The 13240-nt window shown below is 53.3% G+C and overlaps 1 protein-coding gene across 8 annotated transcripts in view; it reads right to left on the bottom strand.

Moving 5' to 3' along the window:
- REEP1 (receptor accessory protein 1) overlaps positions 1-13240 on the bottom strand; it is a 129673-nt gene that overhangs the window by 20087 nt on the left and 96346 nt on the right. For 4 of the 8 annotated variants that reach the window (XM_089326171.1, XM_089326167.1, XM_089326169.1 and 1 more), the window contains exon 6: positions 4603-4734. The exons of the other annotated variants lie outside the window; for them this stretch is intronic. In XM_089326171.1, the coding sequence (XP_089182297.1) occupies positions 4603-4734 (132 nt within the window). The remainder of the gene's footprint in view (positions 1-4602; positions 4735-13240) is intronic. 8 annotated transcript variants of the gene reach the window in all.

The following is a 13240-nucleotide window of genomic DNA, read 5'->3' as shown; positions in this document are numbered from 1 at the left end:
GGTATGACCAAGGAGGTGGCAGCATCAGAACTGGCAGAACGGGATTCAGTGGAAGGAATAAGAAGCCCGCAAACGGCAGCTTCCGTCATCAACTCGCTGGAAGGACCTGGGAATGACACGTGGCAGTCATATGTGGATGTGCTGGGAGGACCCGGGAATGACATGGGGTGGTCATACATGGACGTGCTGGGAGGACCAGGGGATGACACGTGCCAGTCATACGTGGACACGCTGGGAGGACCAGGGAATGACACATGGTAGTCATATGTGGGCACAATGGGAGGGCCCGGGGACAACACGTGGTGGTCGTATGTGGACACACTGGGAGGGCCAGGGGACGACACGTGGTGGTCATATGTGGACGCGCTGGGAGGACCTGGGGGTGACATGGGGTGGTCATACGTGGACACACTGGAGGGCCCAGGAATGACATGTGGTGGTCATACGTGGACACGCTGGGAGGACCAGGGGACGACACGTGGTAGTCATACGTGGACACACTGGGAGGGCCCGGGAATGACACGTGGTGGTCGTATGTGGATGCACTGGGAGGGCCCGGGAATGACACATGGTAGTCATACGTGGACATACTGGGAGGGCCAGGGGACGACACGTGGTGGTCATATGTGGACACGCTGGAAGGACCAGGGAATGACATATGGTGGTCATATGTGGACACACTGGAGGGCCCGGGAATGACACTTGGTGGTCATACGTGGACACACTGGGAGGACCAGGGAACGACACATGGTGGTCATACGTGGACACACTGGGAGCGCCCAGGAATGACACATGGTGGTCGTATGCAGACGAGGAGAGGAGGGGTGCCGAGCAGCTCTGCAGATGAGGAAGCCAAAGTGAGTGCAGGAAGACTTAGACCAACTTATTGTACTTAGATGAGGGGACTTGCAAAAGTTCACGGAAGATGGGGTTACAGATGAATTTATTTGGATGTGAAACATTTTTTAAAATCCATGCATAGGGGCCAGCACTGTGGCGCAGTAGGCTAAGCCTCTGCCTGTGGTGCCTGCATCCCCGATGGGCACCAGTTGGAATCCCGGCTGCTCCACTTCTGATTCAGCTCCCTGCTAATGGCCTGGGAAAGCGCCGAAAGATGGCACAAGTGCTTGGGATGGAAGACCTTTCTCTCTCTTCCTGTTTCTCCCTCTTTCCCAGCAATTCTGACTTTCAAACAAATAAAATAAAATCTTAAAAAAAAAAGATTATCCAGGGTCAGATGGTGCAGTGGGTTAAGCCACAATCTGGGCTGCCCAGCTCATCCTAACATACCCTTGGAGGCAGCAGATGATGGCTCAAGTGCTTGGGCCCCTCGCCATCCACACAGGAGACCCAGATGGATGTACAGGTCCCTAGCTTTGGCCTGGTCCAACCCTGGCTGCTACAGGCATTTGGGGAGTAAACCAGTAGATGGAAGATCTCTCTGTTCCTCTCCCCCCAACCCCACTCCTTGTTTGTCTCTGATGCTCTGCCTTTCAAGCAAATGAAATAAATAAATATTATGAAAAATAGAGGTCAGCACTATGGAGCGGGGAGTAAGCTGCTGCCTGTGACACCAGCATCCCACATGGGCGCTGGTTCAATCCTGGCTGCTCCGCTTCTTCTTCTTCTTCTTCTTCTTTTTTTTTTTTTTAAAGATTTATTTATTTATTTATTTATTTGAAAGGCAGAGTTACAGAGAGGCAGAAGCAGAGAACTCTTTCATCCACTGGTTTGCTCCTCAAATGGCTGCAATCGCTGGAGCTGCACCCATCCAAAGCCAGAAGCCAGGAGCCCCTTTTAAGTCTCCCATGTGGGTGCAGGGGCCCAAGGACTTGGGCCATCTTCTACTGCTTTCCCAGGCCATAGCAGAGAGCTGGATTGGAAGTGGAACAGCCGGGTCTTGAACTGGCGCCCATATGGGATGCTAGCACTGCAGGCGGCGGCTTTACCTGCTACGCCACAGCATGGGCCCCTGCTCCACTTCTGATCCAGCATCCTGCTAATTCCTCCTAAAGGTCTGGGAAAGCAGCTCAAGATGGCCCAAGTGCTTGGGCTCCTGCTACTCATGTGGGAGACCTGGAAGAAGCTCCTGGCTCCTGGCTTGGGCCTGGCCTAGCGCTAACCATTGTGACCATATGGGGAGTGAACCAGCAGATGGAACATAGGTCTCCTCCCTCCTCCCCATCCCCATAACTCAGACTTTTTAATTAATAAATAAATCTAAAATAAATATTTTTAAGAATACTGTATAAAAGTGATGCACATGGAGCTGGCACTGAGGTGTAGTGGGTAAAGCCACCACCTGCAATGCCGGCATCCCACATGGGTGCCGTGCTGGTTTGAGTCTCAGCTGCTCCACTTCTGATCCAGCTCTCTGCTGTGGCCTGGGAAAGCAGTGGAAGATGGCCTAAGTCCTCGCGCCCCTGCACCAGCATGGGAGACCCAAAGGAAGCTCCTGGCTCTTGGCTTCCTGGCACAGCTCCAGCTGTTGCAGCCAACTGGGGAGTGAACCAGTGGATAGAAGACCCCTCCCTCCCTTTCTCCCTCCCTCTCTCTCTCTCTCTGCCTTTGCTCTCTGTGTAACTCTGACTTTCAAGTAAATAAATAAATCTTTAATAAATAAATAAATAAAAGTGATGCACATAATAGAACTATAAGTAAGTCAAAAGCAGTTTTTTCAGTAAGAAGAAACAAACCTTCTAAAGTGGAAAAGCTTTGTGTCCTAACTGGCAGTATTTGCTTTCTTAGTGGGACATTAGACAATGATGTCTCTGCAGCCACAGCATTTTAGAGTCAATGACACATGGCTGCCCTTTCGGGGGACACTCCCGCCAACCGTTCCGACTCCTGTAACATGCCCTCCACGTACCCTATTCTTTGTTGTGCTCCTCACAGTTTTAGCTGACTACCGGCGCTGCCTGTTGGTCTGCCGCCCCTCCTGACTGCCGCAGCTTTGGCACCTGGTACGCATCAGGGGTCAAGGAGTTGAATGCACAAACACATAGCATTTATTGAGCGGCTGCCTGGGTGCAGTGCACAGCAGTGAGTCCTCACCCCCGGGATCCCAGCCCCGAGGAGTGTCCTGTTGAACAGGGCGCTGAGAGGTATCCACAAGGAGTGTGCATGGCCTGCCAGGTACACAGGACAGAGGGTGTGCATGTGGGGAGGCAGAGTCCCCCAGAGGAACCCCACTGGAACTGCCCTGAGACCACGTGGAGGGCGAAGCTGGGGCCCAGGTGGCAGCTACGTTTCTCAGCATCTCTAACCACTGAGGGCTGCTGCCTCTTCGTCCCATCCTAGCCGAGGTCACGGCAGCTTTGTCTGCGAAGGGGACCCTGAGTTCCTGTCCACCTTAGAAAGCGCCTGCTGAAAGGCTGCAGGATTTCTTGGGCAGCCAGCGGGTCAGCGGAGGGCAGGGTAGGAGGGAGACCTGCTCACTGCACACCCTCTTCCGTCCTCTCTAAAGTCTGTACCGGGAACATGCATTACCTCTGAGAAATCAGTACAACGTAATTCTCAGTAACCCCCACAGCACTCTCTGAAGGCCACACCACTTTGAGAATATAGGACTTGTGTGACGCTGACAAATGTCATCTGGACACAGAAAATGACAGGAGAATTAAACACAACAGCAACAAAGAGAACAGAGGCGGCCGGGATCACAGCACAGCGGGCGGAGCTGCTGTTGTGACACCAGCATCCCACATCGGAATGCTGTGTGCACCCCGGCTGCTCCACTCCCAATCCAGCTCCCTGTTAGCACACCTGGGAGGGCAGTGGAAGATGGCCCAAGACCTTGGGCCCCTTGTGGGAGACCAGGATGGAGTTCCCGGCTCCTGGCCTCAGCCTGGCCCAGACCCAGCTATTGTAGCCATGTGATGGAAGATCTCTTTCTCTCTGTCTCTGTCATTCTTTTAAATAAATCTATCTTAAAAAAACAAAGAAACAAAAAAAAAGGAAGTGGGAAGGAAGGTGTGGCTTCTCCAGAGACTGAGTGACCGAAGCCCTGGACGAGGTCCTCCTCCACAGGGACACCCCACGTCACAGGGGAGCCGAGCCTCCCACTGTCTGAGCCGCTCTCACTTCCCACAACATCAGATGCCTCCTACTGGCGACAATGAGAATCAAGGCAAAAGGTTTTAGTGAGTCAGGCAATTGGTACCAAAGCCAGGAACAGGACCCCGGCTCACGCTGGTAATTCACAGAGTTAGTATTTCCTTCTGGACCCCACGGCGCGCCACACCCCTGACAGTTCACCTCATAGTGACACATGCTCCCCACCAAGGCCAAGCAGACTCCTCGCCAACATGCTGCAGGAAGCCCAAGGCCCTGCTTGCAACACAGAACCAGATTAACAAACAAATGGAGAGAATGAGATAGAATTTCTGCCACAATAGCATCAGTCATCAAGTTCAATTCATTCTCCAGGCATCAAACAAAGGGCAAAAAAAAAATCCAAATAAGTTAATCACATGTTAGATGCTACCACAGGAACACACAGAGAGGCTCCGGGAGGAGGAGGAGGTAGGGCCGGCTCTGTGTGCCGGGCGCGGATGCACACACGCATACACACACAGGTGTCAACGCAGGAGAGACACCTGCCTCTGATCCAGACCACGTGCTGGTGGGCAGAGGGGGCTCCTGGATCAGTTTGGAGTTAGTCACACCTCTCAGCCGGGTTACCTGCCCTTCTCTGTGGTCCAAAGAGGAGACAAAATGAAAGAGTCGAGCCACCTGATAGAATGGGAAAGGGGAAAAAAAGCGCCATGGGCTCCCAGTTGACAAAACGGGGTTGAAAGGAATTGTGCTGTCCTCGCCTCTTCCCCACCCCCTCCCTCCCTCACACACAACAGACCCTCGTGGAGGATCCACACCACTCCGTGTGGAGTTCTGCTGAGGGTCCGGCTTCCAGGAGCTCACAGCCTAGCGAGGGGGTCCAGACCCCAGTGCGTACAAGGCAGCAAATGACAAGGACGACAGAATGGGGGACAGACAGGGCAGGGAGACAGGCCTGCCAGACGCACCTCCACGGAGGCTGAACCTGAGCAAGGGAGAGGAGGGGTGCTTACTGCCGGCAGGCGAGTGGTGCGAGCCGGGGTGTGAGAGTGGGAGCTCTTGGTACACCTGGCAAACTGAGTGGGCCACCCCGAGAAGACGCTTTGGAGCCGGTGAATAATGGGAGGTAAGCCTGAAAAAACCAGGCTTATATCTGGTCTTTGACAATACTGAAGGTCCTCAAGTAGTGAGCCATCTGCACGGCGAGAACATTCTAGACAGACTGTGTGGCACGCTGACAGCTGGTCCTCGGGGGTCTGCTCTCCCCATGTTACCCTCAGTGTGCAGCTGGGCTCAGGGCGGTCAGAAATGCAGAGTTCACTTTCCAGCTTTCCTCCTGGCAAGTGCCCCTGGTGAGAGACAGTGTGGCAAACCCAAAGGCTAGCTGGCAAGGGGACGGCTGGCTGGGAGGTGGCCCTTGAAGCTGTGGGAGGCGAGGTGGGCGGTGCTGAGTCACGACAGAGAACGGGTGTGTGGGCCTCTGCAAAGCAGAGCAGGCCTGGACATCTGAGTCAGGCATTCCCCAGGGGCGATGGGGTTCCAGGGCCTCCAGGAAGGGCCCTCCATGCACAGCAAGTGTCGCCTGCCCTTGCATGTGGAGGTCACGGTGGGTGGATGGCCTCAGCTGGGAGTCTTGCAGGTGGCAACAGAGAGTTCTCTTCTCCTGAAAGAAGGGAGATGGGGGGCACACAAGATGGGAGTGCACACACGATGAGCAGGTGCACAGGACCGACCTGGCCCACTGCTCAGAGATGGGGGCTACAGCTGCACTGGACCTACAGAGATCCCGCCATCACCCAGGAAGAGGCTTGAAGGAAACGGTATCTTACAAAGGCATTCATGATCCAATGTTGTTTTTTTTTTTTTTCCTTGCATTCAGGTGCCACCCCGGCCTTGACTCTGAGCCAAGACAAGGTTGCACTGTCGAGCTGCCCTCTGTATATAAACCAATCAGAGGAGCAGGGAGACCATCTCAGGAGGCTCCTGGGCTGTGATCTCAGGTTCCCAGCCACTGGTCCTCCAGGCCTGGTGGTATTATCTACATTGGAGCGTGGCCAGGGAGTGTCAGCCACGTGGGAGCGTGGTCCCTGCAGTGAGGTAAGGAACACTATACTGGGCTCCAGGGCCCTTTGCTGCGACGCCAGCTTGGCACCAACAGCTGTGTGACCTTGGACAAGCCGCTCAACATCTATGGGTCCTTCATGCCCTGGAAGCTCCTGGTCTGAGCTGCCTACCCACCCAGGGACCCACACCCCTCAGGGCTGCATAAGAAGGGGATGCAGTCGCATGGGAAGTCAGGCGAGGAGCGGGAGGAACCGGGAGCCCAGCGTGGGAGAGTGAGCGGCTCAGGAAGACAGCAGCGCCCACGCGGTGGGAGAAGAGCAAGAACCCGGTCCCTCTCCAGGTCAGTCTACAGGGAGAATGCTTCCCAAGGCCAGTGTCTGATCTGTGGTTTTGTTCTTCTTTACGGTGAGGGGAGGGTCACAGCCCAGGTCCGAGATCAAGGGACAGATGAGCAGAAGGATCAGGTGACTGCTACCGCTGGCAGTGGCAACTATGAATATCTATATAACTAGGAGTATGTACAATGTACTGGGCACCCACTAGGGATGCAAACCATTCTAGAAAGGACCATCACAGAATGCTACTGCAGGAGCAAGAGGGAGACCAGTTCTAACTGGGAGAGGGAGAGGAGAGTTCATTCCAGGAAGCAGTGTTTGACCTTGAAGGATCAAAGACACAGGCAGATGAAGGACCAAAGGCAGAGACGGGAAAGAGAAAACTCTAGAAATGGCTACTTCTCGAACAGTACAAGAAAGTGGTGCTGAGGGTGTAGCAGCAGAAGACCTGGGAGGGTAAGGGGACCAGACTGGAAGGCTGGGAGCAAGCTCAGGCAGCCAGGGAGAGGAGCTGCTGACCACCCGAGTGGCTACTGCACCAGTCCAAGCCGGAAGGGAAGGAGCAAGAAAGAAGGCTTGGCAGGAGGGAGGGGGTGGATGTTAGAAGGGCAGGACTGGAAGAGCCAGTGAGGGGAAGGTAGGGGGAGGGTGTCATCAAATGGCTGGGACTTGGAGCCCAAGAGGATGTTGTCCAAAAGGTGGGACATGGAGGTGATACAGATCCAGAGTGAGCGGAATGCCCAGCAGAGAACCTCAAACGCTGAGCTTGAGCCCAGGACAGAAACACCAAATCAGACCAGGAGCATCAGGTGAGTGACAGGTGATACAGCGCTGGGGGAAGAACAGGGGCGGTGTGGCAGGGACAAGCCCCAGCTCTGAGGGAGAGAGGGTCAGGAGGAGGCAGCAAGGGTGTGGACGGGCAGCAGCGGGCAAGAGGTGAACAGGACGCTGCTGGGTCCCCACAGCCAGCAGCAGCACATGACCCCCTCTCCCCACACTGTCTTCTCGGACCCTTCCAGGTTCCGCCGGGTCTGCTCTGAGGCCAGGAGGGTGGGCAGGCATCTCCTCACTGTGGCCTTGATGCACTGGGCTACACGGGGAGGCATGGAACAGGGGGGCTGAGTGTGGGGAGCAACTCGGACTAGACTAAGTTACTGGAATTAAGACTTATTCTATGCATCTGCTTTCCCACAATATGGCGCTGGGAGAGGAGCAAACAGCTTCTACCCAGCTGCCTCTCACCAACTTGACAAGCTGTAGGAGCTGCTCCTGATTGGAGGAGAGCAGCGTACTCTGCTTGTGGGTAGCAGAGTTGGGATTGGTGGAGGAGGACTATAAAGGAGGAGACAACATGCACCAGGAACATCTAAGGGGAACACCTGTGCAGCCCCCGAGAGAGCCGGCCGGCGGTGTGCCGCTCCCCCGCGGAAGTGGGGAATGTGGCAGGGGGAACTGCCCTTCCACAGAGGTGGAAGGGACGGTAGCCAACCCGGGAAGAACCAGCAGCAAACCCGGGGAGGGCCGAGCAGACGAAAGAACAGCGCAGGGTCCTGTGTCGTTCCCCCACGAAGAGGGGGAGCGACATAATGGTGCCGTGACTCGGATAGGAAGCCTAGGCAGGGTTTAGTGTCGTTCCTCCATGAAGAGGGGCAGCGACAGCTGAGCATCACCACACCAGGGACAGCGTGTGGACCCCTGGCCCTGCCCTCCAGCTGACTGTGGGTAGGGCTCTTGCTTGTGTGCATCTACCTGAGCACCTGCAGGGAGGAGTGTGGGGACGGAGCGTGCCAGTGGAGGCCTGGGCACTGAGTGACGGCGGCGCGTGTGGTGAACCCGCCTGGCCAGCACGCTGCCTGGTGTCATTGATACACGTCATGCAAGGCGAGGCGCAGGGATCAGCTGCCGGAGAGGAGCCAGGGAGTCGGGGGCATACCCTGTCCCTAACAGTCCTCAGCTTAAGCAGAAGGAAGGCTAACTTGAGGTTAGCCAGCTCAGTGGCCAGGGGGTGGAGGTCTGGGGGTGAAGAGAAAAGAAAAGCACGGGCTTCCTGGAGCCCTCGGCCCCATGGATTCTGCGGCCAGAGGAGACACAGGGAGCTGGAGAGGGGAGAGAGTGGTTGCTTTGCCCTTCCTGGAGCAGCACCCATGCTGTACCTCTTTTTTGCTTTTGTTCCTTTTCTTTAATTTCTAAAGGCTTATTTACTTATTTGAATGGCAGAGTTAGAGAGAGAGAGAGAGAGACAGACAGACAGACATAGACACAGGTCTTCATCTGCTGGTTCACTCCCCAAACGGCTGCAAAGGCCAGGGCTGGGCCAGGCTGAAGCCAGGAGCTTCATCTGGGTCTCCCATGTGGATGCAGAGGTCCAAGCACTTGGGGACCATCTTCCATTGCTTTCCCAGGCACATTAGCAGGAAGCTGGATCAGAAGTGGAGCAGCTGGGACTTGAACTGGTGCCCATACGGGATGCTAGTGACGCAGGTCCTTTACCTGCTATGCCAAAACACTGGCCCCAGTAGTTCTCATTTCTTCCACCTCTCTTCTCTCTTCCATCCCTCTCCTCATTTCTTCGTGCCCTGTTTTCACAACATGATCCCACTTTGCTTTTTAACTTTCAACCTTTTTTGCCCTTCAAAACTCAGGCACTTTGCCTGCAATGATGGCCAACAGCCACTAGAGGGTAACCAAGTCTTAGTTGCAGCCCTAGCATCGGGAGAGTAAGAATGATCCACTGAGAAGTGAATGATCATTTTCCTATTCAATTTTGCACTAAACAAAAACAAACAAACAAACAAACAAACAAACCAACCAACCTCTGCTGGGGCTGGCCTTGCAGTACAGCAGGTTAAACCACAACTTGGGATGCCCACATCCCATATCAGAGTGCCTGGTTCAAGTCCCTCGTACTCCACTTCAGATCCAGCCTCAGGCTAATGCGTCCTGGGAGGCAGCAGATGGAGACTCAATACCTGAGTCCCTGCCACCCATGCAGGAGATCTGGATGGAGTTCCTGGTTCCTGGCTTCGACCTGGCCCAGCCCTGGCTGTTTGGGGCATGGGAGGGGGGAGAGAGTAGTGAGACACTGATGGAAGAGCTCTCTTTCTCTTTCTTGCAAATAAACAAGTACTCCCCCCCCCCCTTATTTATTTGGCAGTCAGAGTTAGACAGTGAGAGAGAGACAGAGAGTTATAGGCAGTGAGAGAGAGACAGAGAGAAAGGTCTTCCTTCCGTTGGTTCACTCCCCAGTGGTCACTACAGCCGGCACTGTGCCGATCCGAAGCCAGGTGCCGGGTACTTCCTCCCAGTCTCCCATGCAGGTGCAGGGTCCCAAGCACCTGGGCCAGCCTCTGCTGCCCTCCCAGGCCACAGCAGAGAACTGGACTGGAAGAGGAGCAACCAGGACTAGAACCTGGCTCCCATATGGGATGCCAGTGCTGCAGGTGGAGAATCAACCAAGTGAGCCATAGCGCTGGCCCCAGTCCTCTCTCTCTTATTCTCTCTCTCTGCTCCATGTAACATCCTTAATCTAAACCTCCTGCTTGGATAAAATGCTGCTGCAGGGCCCGGCACCGTGGCAAAGCAGGTAAAGAACTGTCCACGACACCAGCATCTCATCCGAGTAACAGTTCGAGTCCCAGGTGCTCCATTTCCAGTCTAGCTCCCTGCTAATACACCTGGGAAAGTAGGAGATGGTTCAAGTACCTGGGCCCCTGCCACCCGCCAAGGAGACCTGGATGAAGTACCTGGCTCCTGGATTTGGCAAAGCCCAGCCCTGGCTGTTGTGGCCAGCTGGGGAGCGAACCAGCAGATGGAAGACCTCTCCCTGTCTCCCTCTCCCTGTAATTCTGCCTTTCAAATAAATACATAAATAGGTGACTTTGATACTAGTATTGATACGATTAGAATTGGTCTGGGGACAGGATCTCTGGCAGAACAAAAGCAACGTGATTTTGCAAATTCCAAGACAAGTGAAAAGCGAGGTTACCAGATCTGGGCAGTGGAAGGGGCCTAGCGTGTGGTTCCCGGCCCCAGACGGTTCCAATTTCAAGGGGGGAGAAGCAGGCCCGGAGCCCTCCCTAGTATAAAGCTTTTACTCAGTGGGCTCTTCTCCCTATGATTTGTTTTTCATGTGAGAATGTGCTTTGCTTAACAAATGAATTCCTAGAACATTATTTTTAAAAAGAGAGAGCTGTCCCATTCGGTTATAAAAAGACCTGGGCTCTGTCTTCCCTGCGTGCGGAATTACAGGCTCAGAGAGAGCTAGCAGGCAGCCAAGAGCTAGGGATGCTCAGACAGAAGGTGCTGGAGAAGCAACCTGGGCAGCAGACAGCGGCTCTCACTGGAGGAAACCTCACGTCAGCCCTCCCTGGGGACCGGTCAGTCCCTGGGGAGAATGGGGTGGGATGGGGCTCATCATTCTGTGAATTAATCTCCCATGTTTAATTTTCTTAGTGTTTCCAGTTCAAAGGCAAAATATCAGGATTTTCATTAATAAGTTCTATATGTATGTAGTGATATGACTTACAAAGTTTCTACATACTTTGTGATGATTCAAGAAAAAAACACTGCAAATGTTAACTTTATTAGAGAAAGGGCTCAGGGCTCAACATTATTTTTAAAAAGATTAATTGAGTTGCAGTTAAATGGATGGAACTGGAGTACATCCTGCTGAGTGAAATATGCCGGACACAGAAGGACAAATACCACATGTTCTCCCTTATGTGTGGTGCTAAAACAAACAAACAAACTGTCGCTCCCCGTCTTCGTGGAGGAACGACACAGGACCCTGCGCTGTTCTTTTGTCTGCTCGGCCCTCCCCGGGTTTGCTGCTGGTTCTTCCCGGGTTGGCTACCGACCCTTCCACCTCCGTGGAAGGGCGGTTCCCCCTGCCACCTTCCCCACTTCTGCAGGGGAGCGGCACACCGCCAGTCGGCTCTCTCGGGGGCTGCTCAGATGTTCCTCAGGTGTTCCCCTTAGATGTTCCTGGTGCATGCCGTCTCTCTCCTCCTTTATAGTGCTCTTCCACCAATCCCAACTCTGCTACCCACACGCCGAGTACGCTGCTCTCCTCCAATCAGGAGCAGGTCCCACAGTTTATTGGTTGAACTGGAGGCAGCTGTGTAGAAGCTGTTTCCCTTCTCAGCGCCATATTGTGGGAAAGCAGATGCATAGAATAAGTCTTAATTCCAGTAACTTAGTCTAGTCCGAGTTGCTCCCAGTTGCTCCCCACACAAACAAACCCAAATCTGAACACAGAGAAGTGATTACTAGACGCTGGGAGGCGTAGGAGGGATAGTGAGAGTTTGGATAAAAGTTACCAGGTAGGGGCAGAGAGAAGGAATAAGTTCCTAGTGTTACACAATGTAGTGGGTGACTACAGTTCAGAACCACCTTTCGTGAGCAAACAGAAGAGGTCCAAGGCTCCGATCACAAAGCGAAGTCAAAGAAGGGGAAACTTTGAGTACCCTGATGTAATCAGAACACACTGTATACATGTGCTGAAATGTCCACTGTAGCCTATAAATATGTATACAATTATTGTTAATAAAAATTTTTTAAAAATTTTTATTTATTTGAAAGGCAGAGTTATATATAGTGAGAGGTAGAAATAGAGAGATCTTCCACCTGCTGATTCACTCCCCAAATGGCTACAACAGTCAGGGCTGGGCCATGCAGAAGTCAGGAACCAGGAGCTTCTTCTGGGTCTCCCACATGGGTGGCAGGAGCCCAGGTACTTGGGCCATCTTCTGCTGCTTTTCCAGGCACATCAGCAGGGATGCTGGATTGGAAGTGGTGGCCTAACCCTAGCCACAACACTAGCCCTTGTAAAATATTTTTTAAAAGCGATTAAGAGGCAAGCACTTCATGGAATGGCTGAAACACTGCTCAGGATGCCCATACCCCATACTGGAGTGCCTGGGTTCAAGTCCTAGCTCTGCTCCTGATTCCAACTTCCTGCTAAGGTGCACCCTGGGAAGAAAAGATGATGGTTCAAATAGTTGGGTCCCCGTCACCCACATGGGAGATCTGGATTAAGTTCCAGACTCCTGGGCATTTGGGAGTAAACCAGCATACTGCAAATGTCTCTCTCACTTTCTTGCTTTCACTCTCTCTCCTCCTCCTCAAATATAAAATTTTTTGAAACTTCTAAGGTTTATTTTATTTAATTTACTTGAAAGGCAGAGTGACAGAAATGGAGAGACAGAGAAAGAGAACTATCCACTGGTTCGCTCCCGAAATGGCCACAATGTCTGGGCTGGGCCTGGAGCTCAGTCTGGGCCCAAGCACTTGGCCCATCCTCTTCTTCTTCCCTGGGCATCAGCAAGGGAGCTGGATAGGAAGTGGAGCAGCCAGGGCTCCTGGGATGCCGGTCTCACAAGCAGCTGCTTAACATGCTGCGCCACACCAGAGCCCCTTAAAAAGTGTTTGTAAAAACATTTAAAGGGGGCAGGCGCTGTGGTGCAGTGGGTTAGGCCACCGCTTGAGATGCCTGTACCTCACTTCAGAGTGCCTGGTTCAAGTCCTAGCTACTCTACACTTCTGATCCTGTTTCCTGCCAGTACATCCTGGGAGGCAGCAGCAGATGGCCCAGGTACTTGTGGGAGACCTGCCAGGAGCTCCAGGCTTCAGCCTGGCCCAATCCTGGCTGTTCTGGGCATTTGTGGAGTGAACCAGAGAATAGAAGATTTTTTTTTTCTCTCTCATTCTCTGTCACTCTGCTTGCTAAAAAAAACAAACAAATCATTTTTTTTCCAAAAAGAATGAAAGTACAGTTAAAGATCTTT

Source organism: Oryctolagus cuniculus, chromosome 2 (genome assembly GCF_051225735.1).
Source record: "Oryctolagus cuniculus isolate XC-2025 breed Fujian yellow rabbit chromosome 2, ASM5122573v1, whole genome shotgun sequence".
In the NCBI taxonomy this organism is placed as follows: Eukaryota; Metazoa; Chordata; class Mammalia; order Lagomorpha; family Leporidae; genus Oryctolagus; species Oryctolagus cuniculus.
Note: the sequence above shows the minus strand (reverse complement) of the source record. Positions and strands in the feature narration are given on the sequence as shown.